The sequence below is a fragment of the Helianthus annuus genome, chromosome 4, assembly GCF_002127325.2.
Source record: "Helianthus annuus cultivar XRQ/B chromosome 4, HanXRQr2.0-SUNRISE, whole genome shotgun sequence".
NCBI classification, from domain to species: Eukaryota; Viridiplantae; Streptophyta; class Magnoliopsida; order Asterales; family Asteraceae; genus Helianthus; species Helianthus annuus.
Genome location: NC_035436.2, coordinates 26,327,989 through 26,343,708, shown reverse-complemented (window position 1 = coordinate 26,343,708; position 15,720 = coordinate 26,327,989). Strand labels below are relative to the sequence as shown.

Genomic DNA, 15,720 nt, shown 5'->3' with positions numbered 1-15,720 from the left:
AAATAGACAAAGGAACATCTAAATACTTCCCTTAATATCAAAACACACTCTTGACATCGAAACATGATGAAAAAGGCTTAATCACATCGAAATAGGAACACTTTGTATCGAAATAGACAATTAAAGTCTATTTCCATATGTTTCTTTCAAATATAACTTTCCTGTGTTTCGATGTCCTCTTCATTACTTCTATTTCGATGGCACCCAAATATTACTAACTGTTGTTATAAGATGTGACTGGAGGAAGTCGTTGTATTTTATATACTCGATGAACCGAACCAGGTTAACGATTTGGTTATTGCTCATCCTAGACACTATGTTAATCACGTAAGATACGTTTTTTATAAATTAAAAAAATATAGCAATACTACACTTAGATTCAAGAGAAGAAAATGTCCGTTTTTATGAGTTCATTTTATTCAAATAAATATTGTTATATGAAAAAGTTATGACCGTTATCATGGGGTAACTGGTTTGAAACGAGGGAGGAAAGGTGTGCTTTTTATTTAAATAAACAAAAAAATGAGTCAAGTTGAGCAGATAAAGGTGTAAACATTGTTAAAAAGGACAGTTTTGCCCCATAAATATATTAACACATGCATTAGGTGTTGTATCTTAAGCAATAATACGTACATTACTTAAAATATAACATGTTGATGGTGCATTATAACTTGTATGTATTTATGTATGTATCTATGTATAAGTTAGTTAGAAAATATTATTATTTGAAAATATGTATGAGTTAAAAGGTTATATAAATGTATTAATAAACTGGTAAATTTCCCCGCGCGTTGCGGCGTGTCCAAATATAAAGTAACTCCGATTTGTATTGTCAAGACCCGAATCGTTTCAGAATAAAAGTTACGTCATAATGTAGATAAGCTGAAGATGTACATAATAGTAAGCAGGGAAACGTATTATATTTGACCCAACTTATTTGCAAGAGAACTTTACGTCGAACACCAACTTGAACTTATACCAACACGTACATAAAAATAAGTACAAAATTTGTTTTTTAAGTTAAAATGGTACCGCGCATTGCAAGATTCTTAGTTCGATTATAACAATTTCATATAAGTTTCGTATAACATTGTGTATTTACGATTACACACACATTAGAAAAGACGAGTTTCTTTAAACATTTTAAGATTTAAAACATTTCAACATTATATATATACATATATATATATACATATATGTATACATATATGTATACATTTATATATATGTATACATTTATATAGGGAGCCGCTAGAATGAGAACCACCCCGAGTTGTAAGAACCGCGAGAACCACACCATCCGGGTCGCCGTTTAGAATGAATTTTTTTACAACTAGATGTGTAAATTATAAACACATCCGTAAAAAAAAATTTAAACGCCCCCCCCCCCCCCAGGGGGTAGTTTTTTACACCACAAGTTTGGTGAAAAAAAAAAGAAAAAAGAAAAAAAAATAAAAACAACAAACTTGTGGTGTAAAAAACTACCCCCTCGGGGGAGGGGGGGGGGCGTTTAAATTTTTTTTTTTACGGATGTGTTTATAATTTACACATCTAGTTGTAAAAAAAATCGTGGTAAACGGCGACCCGGATGGTGTGGTTCTCGCGGTTCTTACAACTCGGGGTGGTTCTCATTCTAGCAGCCCCCCATTTATATATACACACACACATATATATATATATATCGTCGTTTTAAACATGACGACGAAACGCAATGCGAAAGCTTGAATCTTGATCGTGTTCGATTTTTCATTGAGCTTGATCGTCATCCAGCACCTCAAGGTATACCTACATTTCATAAAACATGAAATGTTTTAGTTATACGGAATTTATAATATGTTTAAACAAGTCCGTAAGTCAAAACAAACAAATTAAACAACATTGCCAGCTTATCAACGACTTACTTGGTCATAATACTTATTTCTAAACAACCCTTAAGGGTCGTTTGCCCGGTTTATCGATCAAGGGCGTTTTGGTCAACTTTAGACCCTCCTTTTACGACTAAGGACTTTCAATAACATATTTGACCAAAATTACACATTTTAGCTAAAATCTTATTTACACATACCTGGCTCGGATCAAAGTATTGACCTGTTTTAATACCTAATCAAATAAGTTTCTAGTTAATAGCAACGCATATTCCATACGCTACTCACCTCTGTGATCATAATACTCGACAAACAATCATTACTCGATATCGTCAAATGGTGATAACATTACCATTCGACCCGTTTGGCCTAAATGACCAAGAATTTGGTATTAATAGTTAAATGGAATTTATTTACCATTTCACTCATTTGACCCATTACTTATTTTCACCATATGGTCATGTTTCTAAAGTCCGTTTCTTGCACATTTAACCCCTCACGGCTTACGCAGTTGGGTGTCGGTTAAACTTCAACTATTATTCGTCTGCACGTAACTAAATTACCGTTTTACCCTTATTATTCATTTTGGCTCACCCTTGAAGGTAACCATTCAAAACTCATTATATGTTTTTCATTTGATGAAAAATTTACCGTTTCACCCCTTTTTATCATCAAGCATGGTTTTCATCATTTTCACTTGTTCCGACATATCATGTCGCGTCGGAACCCCATATTACAAATATTACCTTATCGTATTTATAACCTATAAAATCAATAAGTATTCTATGAAAAGGGTGTAAGTTTTACTTACCTTGCATCCAAATTACGCTTTTCCTTCATACTTGATTCGTTTGACCCACTTCCTTTCCAAGCTTCCACCTAGCTTGTTAAGCGTCAAACTATCATTATAATTCGTCAGATGGTTAGATTAATCATTATCAATCACGACTATTCCACCTTACGGGTTTTATATCGAATTTATTATTCGATCTTATCATTGGTGAGTTTGACTTTTAAAAAGTCAATTGAATTATTAACATATATAATTGCACCAATTTGTTCATCGAACTCACTTAGACATTTCATCTGAATACTTAATGAAATCAAATTTTACATACTAACTAGTAGGTAACATGATTTCAAGCATCTATAACATGATTTTAACATCAATTTCTTTATATTATAGAAAAAGCCATCTTATGGCGAGTATGATCATCCACCCGAATTCATAAATTATTCAAACACTTTCTTATCACCATTATGTATGATGATTCTAAACATGTTTATATTATCAATTTCATCATATTACTATAACCCACTTATCTAAGTGTTGTAAATCATCTAAACTCTTAAATCAAAGCAACATATGTATAATTTTCACTTAGGGTTTTGTTCCTAAGCAAGTATACATCACTAATTCGGCCATGACCTTTACGACTCATACTTAACTTGCTACACGTGATGTTCATCAAATTTCACAACTTCATTAAACATTAAAATTCGACTTACCTTATGATCCCCTAGCTTGGGTGATCGTTAATTCACGTTCATTCAGGAATTTGAGCCCCAAATAGCCCTTCAATTTAATGTTATTTGATGAACTAGGGTTTGGCACCCTTGTGCTTCTCCTGCTCGTTCCACACACGTGTGTGCGTGTTGTGTTTTGTTATTTGAACTTTCAAGTTATTTCACTTTGGTCCCTCATGTTTGGTTAGTTATTAAGTAGGAGACAACCTACTTATTTCCAACAATATTTTTTCTTATTAACTAGGTTAAACATTCCTAGTCAACTTAGTGGGTTCGGGGAGGTTATAATCCGTTTTATTTTAAATCCCGTTAACTCAGGCCTCTTGTAAACCTTTATTTTCTCAAAAGCTTTCGTCACCTTTTATTTAATATTAGGTTTATTTTTTTTAAATCCTAGTATTCACCGGGTAAATTTTTACCACTAACGTTATTTTACCCGTTCATTAATATTAACATGGTTTGATTACAAACCCGTTTTCGGGGTGTTACATTTATACAGTCTCTCGAAAACGTCTTATATTTGATCCGACTTGTTGTAAAACAAAGTTTATGTCAAAACGTAGACCAACTGAAAACGAACATAAAAAAGCAAAAAAACATATTACACTTGAGCCTATCAGTTTTTAATGAAATGTAATCTACTTGACTTTATACCAACACGTAATATAAAGTATTAGAAAGTTAAAGGGTTGTAAGTGTCAATACTAAATGTTGAAGGGTAAAGGTTGAAAAATCTTAAAATACTAAAAGAGAAAAAATAAAAAAATTATGCCCCACTTGAAGTTACTGTATATGTAACTTCAAATTGTAACTGTATATAATCAAACGTAGGAAAAGATAAATGCGAATTTATTTATGAGCAGGTGTAAAACTTAGGCAAACTCGAATTTATACAAAAAAAAACTTTAACTTAAAGGACCAAAAGAAAAAAAGACCTAAGTCGCGGGGCCGAAAACAAAGCATAGAAACCTAAGGGACTAAATAAGCTAATTCAAATATGTTAATTGGATAAAGAATCGGCTGGACCATATTATTAAAATTATTAAACTTAACGCTATTAATGTGAAATAAATTTGTATGAATAAGAATTGAAAACATCGTGCGAAAGTTTATAATAAATTTGTATGAATAAGAATTGAACACATCCTTGGAAAGTTTATATACAAGTGGGGTAGATCGTAAATGGCTGAAGTTTTCCAACCTCAGCTTAATATAGAATGGTAGAATCATAATTAAATTCAAACTCTTTTCTAATTATCCAATTGAGTTTTCAACCTCAAAATAATATAGAATGGCTTAACCGTAATTTATTTTTAACTCTTTCCTTAGTATATATTAATATACTGTTCCTAAGAATCTACTTGTTTTGCTATATAAGGATAATATGAACCAAATTTTCCCACGTACGTTCCTTGATGACCATATAACACATAAAACGTAACCACAATAATTCATGTGGGGACTGCGAAGATGATGTAAGTGATTGAATATCAAATGATTTGTAGTGCGTATGAAAGGAGGACTACGGATAGGATGAAAATAATAAGATCAAAACAATGGTGGAACTAGAACATTTTAAGTGGAGGGTTAAAGCAAATTTTCGCAATATATTTTTTTCTTATATTTGATATATTTATTAGGTGGATTAACAATTCAACTTTTAATTATTACTTTTATTTTTATTTAAGATGAATGCTTTGTTTTTTATTTAAGATTTTAACCCATTTATCTTTTAGAAAAAAAAACGTCTCTTTATTACTAGATACTAACCAAATGTTTGCTAATAATATATTTTAGTTTTACGGTCAAAAAGTTCTATAAACTAAAAAATAATCTAAGTTGTTTACTTACTTGAATAAGACAAATATTGTGACATTGGTTGTGTAGACACTTTGTCACTACCTGAGAGGCTGAGGCTGAGGCTGAGAATGTAGTCTAGTAAGCATATGATATATACTAGACTTTAAATAAATTATATTATACCCAAAAGTCTTTAATTTTTATGAATATCTTTCAATTTCTTCTCTTTAGTCATTCCATAATCGTGCGTCAAATAACGCCGGATCCAGTCATGGCGCCCCATCGCGCCACCCCACATCGTCTCCCATGGCATTATACGACAAAAATTCAGTTTCTCGCGAAGAGTATAATGGATGAAAAGGGTTGGGATTTGTAATTATTATGGTTGAACCGTAAAATTCTTTTTTTAACAATTAAAACTTTATATATATACCTTTCATTCCCCATTATTTTTAAACTACTCTCAATCATCAATACTTTCACTTCATATTTTATAAAAAAAAAAACACAAGATTGTTATAACCCTTTACATTTCACTTTTTTCATTCCCCATAACCCTTTACATTTCACTTTTTTTTTGCCATTTGTCGCATAACCTCCATAAATGGGGTTATGTGGTGTTACCATTAAACAGAGCCTTAAAGATAGCAAGTTGCAGGTTGTAATACATTTAAGATTCCAGCGGTGAAACGTCTGATTTTGGGTGACGGTTGTCGGAAATGAATCGATGATTTCACATGAGGCTTCAAACGAATTGAATTCTAGCATTCGGTCGAGCAACGTCGTCGGAAGTCGATGCTTTCGCCGGAGAGAAAGAGGGTGATTTGGGGTGCAGTGGGTTGGCATTTGGCAAGGCGGTTATGGTGGATATGGATGGTGAAGTTGGCGAGGATGAGAAAGAGGGTGATGTTTGGGAGCTGATGTGGTGGATCTATGCAGGTGGTGAACAGTGATTCTGCGGTGGTTATGGTGGTGGTGGTGAAGGGTGGTGTGGTTAGGGGTGAACGATGGTGTTTTTGAAGAGAGAATGCGAGTGTGTTTGTGTGTGTGTGTGTGAGAGAGAGAGAGAGAGAGAGTATGAGAAAGACTTGAGGTTATGTGTGTATTTTGTTTAAGAAAATAACTTTATAGATATATATGGCTAGGTTCATTTGTGAACCACCCCTTTGATTGTGAACACTAGTGAACTAATCCTAGCCCCTTGATTATCAATACACAAGTATAAATACAAGTGTAAATTAATGGCCAGGATTTGATGATGAAAATACATTAGTGTATTTTACGATTTGATGACATAAATCAATGGCCAGGATTTGTTCACTCGGTTCACAATGTGTATTTGTGAACTTAGTGAACAAATCATGGCCATTAATTTACGTCATCAAATCATAAAATGCACTAGTGTATTTTTATCATCAAATCATGAACAAATCCTGGTCATTGATTTACGTTTCTATATTGATAATCAAGTGCTAGGATTAGTTCACACATTTCACTATCAGGGGGTTGTTCACAAATGTTTAAATTATTAAATGTTTTTTTAATTTATAAAAGCATTATATGTGTGTATATATATAGTGAAAGTGTAAAATACAATATCACTTAACCTACAATACGTACGATATCGTGAAATCGCATGTTATAGAAAAGCATGTTGGAAATCGCATGTTGGTATTTTTGGTGAAATCGCATGTTGGTTTTTTAGCAATTTCGCATGTTGGTATATAAAGCAATTTTGCATGTTGGCTTTTCAGCACAAATTCCATGTTCAAAAGTGAATTCGTACCAGATCGGACGGCTAAGATGATCGCGTACATATTGTACTATAAGAGCCGTTGTAACTTGGGACTTCCACTGCAGCGCAGTGGTTGTTCCCATCTCGGTGAAGGCTTGGCCCGGGGTTTTACCCGGGTTCAAGTATGAGGGGGCGCAGTTTTACCTATTCCATGGGGTTTCTGTGCATCAGGCGTGTGCTACGCTTTCTAGCGGTGGTCGAGTAGGCGGCCTTTGGACATAACTCCGAAAGGGTGGGTTTACACGTGGAAAGCAGTTATCCATTAAAAAAAAAGCCATTGTACGTTAACCTTATATATATATATATATATATATATATAGGCCAGTTAACGTACAATACGGCTTAACGTACATCACGTACGATAGATAATTATGCACATTCATTTGAAAATCAAGCACGTTATAAAATAAAAAACCCAAATCATGCATGTTGGAAAACATTAGTCACGCATGATGAAAACATTAATCACGCACGTTATACACATTAATCACGCATGTTGTCGTACGTGATGTATGTTAAGCCGTATTGTATTTTACATTTTTCCTATATATATATATATATATATATATATATAGAAACGGGATCAGGAGAAAACGCTCAAAAGTGTGCGAACGGTGAGAACGCATCCTGGCCCAACACGTGTCTCGCGGCTTAGAGATGGGTGGAGGGGCTTTTTTGTCTTTTCATTTTTCTTTTATTTCCCAACGCGGTATAATATTTTATGGCGTCTAAGTTTTTTTTGGCGTTAATTGTATTTTTTAAACTTTTTGGCGTTGAATTAATTGTTTTTGTGTCACATATATAATTTTTTTTGGCGTTATAGGGTTTTCTGGTTAATTTTTTTTTTTGCATTATGGCGTTTTGTATAATAATTCACTGCGAGTCACTAATATTTGCATAAGATTACAATAAGACCAATTTTTTTGGCGTTTAGTGATTTTTTTGGCGTTTAATACCCTTACAAGGTGTTTTGCCAGCAGCTGTTCTCCCAGTTTTCATACTTCTAGCGTTTTGGTATTTGTAGTTTTTGGCGTTTATATAATAATGTATTTTATTTATAGAGAATTATATAACAAATGAACATATAACTTGATATCAAAACAATATAAAATGAAAACAAAAATAATACAAAATGGTAATCTAATTTTTCTTCCGAATCTTCAATGTCCTCAGCCTCTTCTTTTCTTGAATTTGTTTTTGGCGTTTTGAACCTTTTTGAATACTTTAGCTAGATGCCAACTTTTCTTCATAAACTCCGTTTTTTAGTATAAGCTACTTAGTGGCAACCTGTTTTTTGGTGTGATATTCTTGTTTGGTGCATGTCATTAAAGATCAACTCTTGCTTGATGCTATTTGTAATAATGGAGTCCAAAATAGCATTTTACCCTTGTGTTGATCTCTTTATTCCATTCAAATAATCATCAAGAACAAAGTACATGATGGCATATCAATGTCATCAGTCTCGTTTTCCTGAATATTTGTCAATCTTATTCAGCAAAATATTATTGAGTTAACCTCCTTAGAAAAAGGGTGCATTTCAGTGAAAGCTTTGATATCCGTGGCGTTTTAAAGGGAGTGGTTTCTAGAGGATATGGTGTTTTTGTGTTTTTCTGGGTGTGTATAATTTCATTATGTATAGACCCTTCTCTTATAGGAGTTTTTTTGCGCGTAGTTTAGGCGGGACTTTTTATTGTAATAAATGATAGTAATAAAGTAACTGTCTTTTCGGTTTCTGTTTTTTTGTATTTACTGAGTTGATTAGCTTTTATCAGTTTTATAGGTTATTAACATCCCATCTTCTAAGTTTGGCGTTTTTTTTAAATGGCCTTATGCAGAACAACATGTCAAAATACAATAACGGAGTAAATAAAATATTAAGCAAGAAAAATATTTTTTGTTATTTTTGGCGTTTTGTTAGGGTTAACCATTTTTTAGTATTTTTTGGCATTTTGCTAATAAAGATAGAAATATATCATTTAATTATCTTAAAAAAAGGAAATTACATAGAAGAAAAAAAAAAGACCAAAAAAATTAAAATCCTTCCCCAGAAGGTACTTTATCTGAATAGTATCCATCAGTTGTGTCATCTTCTTCCTCCTCGAAGTCTTCATCTTGATCTTCATCCATGTCATCATATTCACCTTCATCAGCTTCTTGTTCATGAAGATTTTGAAGCCTCCACCTGAACATGTCTTGCATTAACTCCAATTTTGAGTCTATTTCTGGGTTGGTACAGGTGGCGTTATGCAATTCTTCCATGAAACCCAGTCGCTGCTTTGTCATGATGTTCTCTAGCCAGTAGACTTGCTGCTCTCCGTTGTCGTATGTAATCGTCACCATGTCTGTTTCATCATCAAAACGCCATGATGTCATGGCAGGGTCTGGCTTCACATTTCCTTTGAATGGTCCAAATTTGCTGGTTAATAAGCATATGCGTTTCATGGCATTCGTTGTCTAGAGCGATGCCAATGGATAGAATTTGCGTCTGTATCTCTTCTTCCATCTTCAGAATAGTCCTGACCGTCTTAACATATACCCTCCTTCTGTTGTCAAAATGGATGACGTATCGCCTGATTCCCAGAGTTTATCTCCACGAAATGATTGTTGCCATTTTTGGCGTTTTGTTTAATTTGGCGTTTTTGGTTAAAGATGTTTTTTTGCAGAAAATGGATAGATTGAAGTGATTATTGAAGCTTTGTTTTTACGTTTGTTTATATAATGATGTTTTTGGCGAGTAATTTAGGAGGGAATTTTTTTAATAAATGTTAATAACTGTAATTCAGTTATTTGTGTTGTTTCCTCTTCCTGTAATATTCAACACGTTTTATTTTTAATTTTTAGCGTTTTGTTTTTAATGACGTTTTATTTTTTGTAAGGTGTTTTATCATATGATGGCGTTTTTAATATGAGGGGTAAAAAGACCCTTTTCCCCTTAATGAAGCGTGTCCCACCTAATAATATTGATGTTATTTACGAAAACGCCACCGCGCAATCTAGTCCATGGATTGTTTGATCGGGCGATCCATAATCGTTCTCACCGTTCTCACACTTTTCACTGTTTTCTCTAAATCCTGACCCTATATATATATATATATATATATATATATATATATATATATATATTAACTAAATGTTTTTATTTATAATAGCATTATATATACACAATATTCCTTAACGTATAATATTCCTTAACATACGAGCATACGTTGTGAAATTACGCACGTTGTAAAATTAAAAAACCTAATCACGCATGTTGTGAAACCATAATCACGCATGTTGAAAACCATAACATTCTTCATTACATAATTAAAACATGCTTCATTACATAATTATAACATGCGTTATTATGGTTTTTCAACATGCGTGATTAGGGTTTTGAGTTTTACAACATTCGTAATTTCACAGCGTACGCTCGTATGTTAATCAATATTATATTTTACACTTTCACTATAAATATATATAGATGAATATATATATATATATATACACACACATAGGGTGTTATAACTTTGGACTAAAATGGTAAGTTGAAAAGTTAATAATGAAAATGCCGAAAATACCCTTAGTTAAAATTGGAGTTTTTAGATAGAGTTATGCAAAGTGATTAAAATTGCAACAAATGGGAAAAGTCAGGGACCTAGTGAAAAAAAAAAATACTATTTGAGTTAAAATGACAACTAAAGTCAAATGTTAGGAACGAAAATGACAACTAAAAACAAATCTTAGGAACGAAAATTTACCATTTTATCTTAAAATACCGAACGTATAAGATATTTAATATATGATTTATATGATTTAGTGTAGTATGTTTTGTGGATTTCAAAGCTTTCTGAGTGATTTTTAAGATAGTCGTCCTTCATTACACACCACGAATATTAGGGTTTTGTCATTTAGCTCTTATGTCATCATCCATGAATACAAACTATATTTTTTTTAAAGGATAACTTCATTAACAACCGCGAACACCTCCTACTCTCTAATGCGGAGAGGAGAAGGCCGCAAAAAACATTACAAAAGCATCACATTGGACCAACCTTTCTAATCCTTTACAAAATCTTTATGCCTATTCGAAAACCAAAGGAAACCGTAAACTTTAATATCCTTCACAATCTCAACAACATTGCTATGCTTTTTTCGGAAGATACCATCATTCCTAGCTTTCCCGATACGCCAACAACTTATCGTAGCCATACCTTTAATAATATCTTTGCGGGAATCCGATAAACCGTCCACCTTGTGAATACAAACTATATTAATATTGAGATTTTATCACTTCATTAATACGTGGAAATGGAATACGTACTTGGGTTCACTTACTAGTGGGTCATGTTTGGCGGCTCGGTTTTGAATCGTCTTATTTTTTATCATAAAATAGATAAAAAATAGGGTTATTGGATTTTAATAATATGAAGTTTCACCCGTTGGCCACTAATAATCTCAACTTAAAAAATTCCCTGTAATAATCGCAACTTTTAAGATTTTGACCCCCAATGATCCTTTGCTAACTGTAACCCAGTTAGTTTTTTCCTGGCGTGGCTGATGACGTGGACACAACTTTGTTATTTTTTCACTTGGCTGCTTATGTGGCACCATCACCCCCTCCTCCTCCTCCACTGCCACCACCATCATCTACCACCATCACCCACCAACATCACCTCCGACTACCTCCACCTCCACACACAGTTTCCACCACCAGAAAAACACTATCACCTCCGACCACCTCCATCATCTGCTACCGGAAACCTCTGTCACCATCACCACCTCCACTCTATCGTCTTTAAACTTTACCACTAATTTCTATTGATGAATTCTTCAATCCACCCATCTTTAAAACCCGATTCACTCAACCAATGAACCGAACCGAATAATAGTGAACCCATAACAGCACCAGGTCTAAACGCGGTAATAAACGCTTTCCCGACACTTTTTCTTGCTTCTAGCGTCGTTCTTGCGTTTGCATATGTGGCGATTTTCATACCGATAAAACCCGAGAGGACGGATGTAATGGCTCCTAGTAAGAAGGATACAATGCTGAATAAAGCGGTAGGGAGTGCAAGTTTGCACCTTCGGTGAACATCGTAGGTGCATTGTTGAGTTTTTGTGCTAAGTCCCTCAACAGAACCCAGAAATAGAAAGATCAAGATTGCGAAAACAACCATGAATATGCCTACGTATTGATACTCTCTGAATAAGAAGGATGTTGCACCTCTTCTATTTGAATGAACCACAAAACAAAACATAAATTAGCACAACCAGGACCATGAGTGGATTGAAGAATTCATCATTAGAAATTAGTGGTAAAGTTCAAAGATGATGGAGTGGAGGTGGTGATGGTGACGGAGGTTTTCGGTGGCAGATGATGGAGGTGGTCGGAGGTGATAGTGTTTTTCTGGTGATGGAAGACTGTGGGTGGCGGTGGAGGTGGAGGTGGTCGGAGGTAATGGTGGTAGAAGATGGTGGTGGCTGGAGGAGATGGTGGTGGCAGTGGAGTAGGAGGAGTTGACATAAGCAGCCAAGTCAACAAATAACAAAGTTGTGTCCACGTCATCAGCCACGTCAGCAAAAAACTAACCGGGTTATAACCCAGTTAATAAAGGATCATTGGGGGCCAAAATCTTACAAGTTGGGATTGTTACAGGGAATTTTATTTTTGAAGTTGGGATTATTCGTGGCCAACTGGTGAAACTTCGGATTATTAAAATCCAATAACCCTAAAAAATATTGCATTACAAAGTTATTTATAATATGTTATATTTGTAAAGAAATAATATATGTTACATTGACCGGAAAAACATAAAAATAAACACTGATACCTTTTCAAGCAAAATTATGATTATGTATAGATAAAAATAATTAATGGATTTATAGATGTATAAATATGCATCGATTCAAGTTTACCTACACGACCAAGGTTATCATTTATATAAGTAATATTGGATTTTAATAATCTCAACTATTTGTCGTTGGCTGCTAACAGTCTCAACTTTAAAAATAACCATTGGTAGACCTAACTTTTAACATATTGGTCTCCAATGGACCCTAACTAACAGAACCCTAACGTCGTTAGTCTCCGATCGCCGGCAAAATGTTTTTTGGCCAGAAAACTCATTTTTGGTCAGAAAACTCAACATTTTCGTCTCGAACCTCTTTGTAACCTTATCATGGATCTTTGGAAATCTTTTTCTAGCAAAAGCCTCAATTATTAAAGTCGCCAGAAAACTCCTTTTTCGCTGGAAAACTTTGTTTTTGCCGAAATACTCAACTTTTTGGCCGAAAATCAATGTTTTCGTCCCAAACCCCTTTGTAACCTTAGACTGGACCTTTAGAAATCTTTTTTCTAGACAAAAACGGTTTTCCGGCGACCGAAGACTAAGGACGTTAGAATTCTGTTAGTCAGGGTCTATTGCTGGCCAATATGTCAATAATTGGGATTGCCAATCGTTATTTTTGAAGTTGGGACTGTTGGTGGCCAACGGCGAATAGTTTGGATTATTAAAATCCAATATTCTTTTATATAAAAAAGAAGAGTAAAATGCACGGATAGTCCATGTTGTTTTGCAAAATAACATCTATAGTCTCCAACTTTTGGAAATTACAACGGTGCTCCCTATGGTTTGACAGTTTGTTACTCGAATAGTCCCTGGAGTGGATGGCGGTTAGTTTTCTCCGTTAAGTGGATGCAAAATGACAAATTTACCCTTATCTTCTACACTCTATAAAAACAAAACAACCTCACCCCAACCCCACCCACCCCCACCTTTCTCTCTGTTTCCCCCACCATTAACCACCACCAACCACCTACACCATAAGTAACCACCTACACCGTCCGTTTCAATTGAGTGGATGTGAAATGACACAATCTATCCTTTGCAGCAACATTTACTTGACGTAATGGCAATTGAGAAAGTGTTTTCTGATATGAAATTGTCATGTCATGAGGATGGGTCGCCACGTAGGCGCCACATCACCATCCCATGGAGGATGGGCCTCCTCCATTTTTGAGGGGAGTGGAGGATGGGGCTACCTCAGATAATTTTTTATTGTTTAATTTATTTATTTGTTTAACTTTTATTGTTTAATGTTTAATTTTTATGGTTAAACTTTTTTATTTGTTTAACTTTTTTATTTTTTTAACTTATAAAAACAATTCAAAATTTAAATAAAAATAAGACATAAAAGAAGATAATAAAATCTATTACATAACATAAATGCAAGCGTTATGGAGCAAAATGCAAGCGTACATACAAAAGCGCAACCTCTTCGGTGTGAACGCATGTGCTGGTTGTTGAATGATGGCACATTTTTTTTGTAAAACACCAAAACAACGTTGGATGTCTTTTCTTGCAGCTTGTTGATGCTTGGCGAATTTTTTCCTTTTTTCGTCCTCGGGAAATGGAATAGTCTTGACAATTGTAGACCAAGACGGATATATTCCGTCAGCAAGATAATACTCACGTCTATACTCAACCCCAGAAACTGTAAAACGGGTGTCCGGACCGGTTCCATTAACGACATCGCTAAAGATCGCGGATTGGTATAGCACGTTGAGGTCGTTGAGTGAACCAGGGAGACCAAAGAAAGAATGACATATCCACAAATCTTGTGACGCCACAGTCTCAAGTATTAAGGTTGGATGGCTGTGATCACCTCGCGTGTATTGGCCTCGCCACGCAGTCGGGTAGTTATGCCACACCCAATGCATACAATCAATGCTACCAAGCATTCCCGGAAACCCGTGTCGTGCTTCATGAGCTTGGTACAACTGTTGAACATCATACGCGTTTGGTTTTCGCAAATATTGTTTGCTATACAGTTTCACCACATTATGGCAAAACCGATACAAACATTCCCGCGTAGTTCTTGCCGATACCTGTAAGTACTCGTCAAAAGCGTCGGCCATTGTCCCGTACTCCAGTTGGCGAATGGCCGTAGTACACTTTTGTAACGTGGTGAACCCTTCATAATTTCGAGCATCGGGTCGTTGCGTGAAAAACGGGTCTAGCCCCGCCAAATCATCAGCAATCCGTGTGAATAACCGGCGACTCATTCGGAACTTTCGTCTGAAAATGTCGGCATTGTAAAGGGGTGCATCCGAAAAATAATCGTTCACCAATTTCTCGTGCGCTCCTGTCGTAAAAAATATATAAATACGAGGAAATAAGGAATAAGGGTAATAAAATTTATTAATGACAAACCTTGGCGGTCTCTGTTAATCCGTATTCGTCTGATAATAACGTTTTCAGACGAGCCGTCTTCCTCTTCCTCTTCCTCCTCCATAAGAATCTGCGCCGCCTTTACCACAGCGTTTGCGAAAAACATCTCCTCTTCGTCCGAAGAAGATGAGGACCACCAAGAATTAGATGCCATTGTGGATGAAAAGATATTTTTTTTTATAAAAGAATGGTATAAAAAAGAGAGTGTTTTGAGTTGAAAGTGGGGAGAAAATGGTGAAAAATGCTATAAAATGAGATGGTTTTATAGAAAAGGGGAAATTTTTTTTATTAAATGTTATAGCCGTTCAACGGCTATATTTTCAAAAACAATGGCCCGTCATCATCGTCGTCTGGGAGCCGGTTATCACAAGACGGGACGAGGGGGGCGGTGTGGGGAACCGGCGCTGGTCCTCGCCGAGCCTAAGCCGGCCCCCATACCGTTTGGTCTAATGGTGGGGGGGAAACATAGAGAGGGGTGGGTGGGGTGGGGTTGTTTTGTTTTTATAGAGTGGAGAAGATG

The 15,720-nt window shown here is 35.1% G+C and overlaps 1 protein-coding gene across 1 annotated transcript; it reads right to left on the bottom strand.

Annotated features, from left to right (window-relative positions):
- Positions 1-11,777: 11,777 nt before the first annotated feature.
- LOC110933123 lies at positions 11,778-15,601 on the bottom strand. Its single transcript, XM_022176361.2, has 3 exons — positions 15,183-15,601; positions 14,244-15,114; positions 11,778-12,198 (listed from the first exon to the last, which is right to left on the bottom strand). Exons 1-3 carry the CDS (start codon positions 15,352-15,354, stop codon positions 11,778-11,780), a joined length of 1,464 nt encoding a protein of 487 aa, XP_022032053.2. The 5' UTR covers positions 15,355-15,601.
- Between the last annotated feature and the right edge of the window lie 119 nt (positions 15,602-15,720).

What these genes read in the sequence shown, in the direction of transcription:
- LOC110933123 (XM_022176361.2), bottom strand. Translation starts at nt 15,354, where the DNA reads ATGGCATCTAATTCTTGGTGGTCCTCATCTTCTTCGGACGAAGAGGAG. An exon ending in GATTAACAGAGACCGCCAAG is followed by an intron (nt 15,115 to 15,182) that starts GTTTGTCATTAA and finishes TTTTTACGACAG; the next exon opens with GAGCGCACGAGAAATTGGTG. An exon ending in CATGCGTTCACACCGAAGAG is followed by an intron (nt 12,199 to 14,243) that starts GTTGCGCTTTTG and finishes TCATTCAAATAG; the next exon opens with AAGAGGTGCAACATCCTTCT.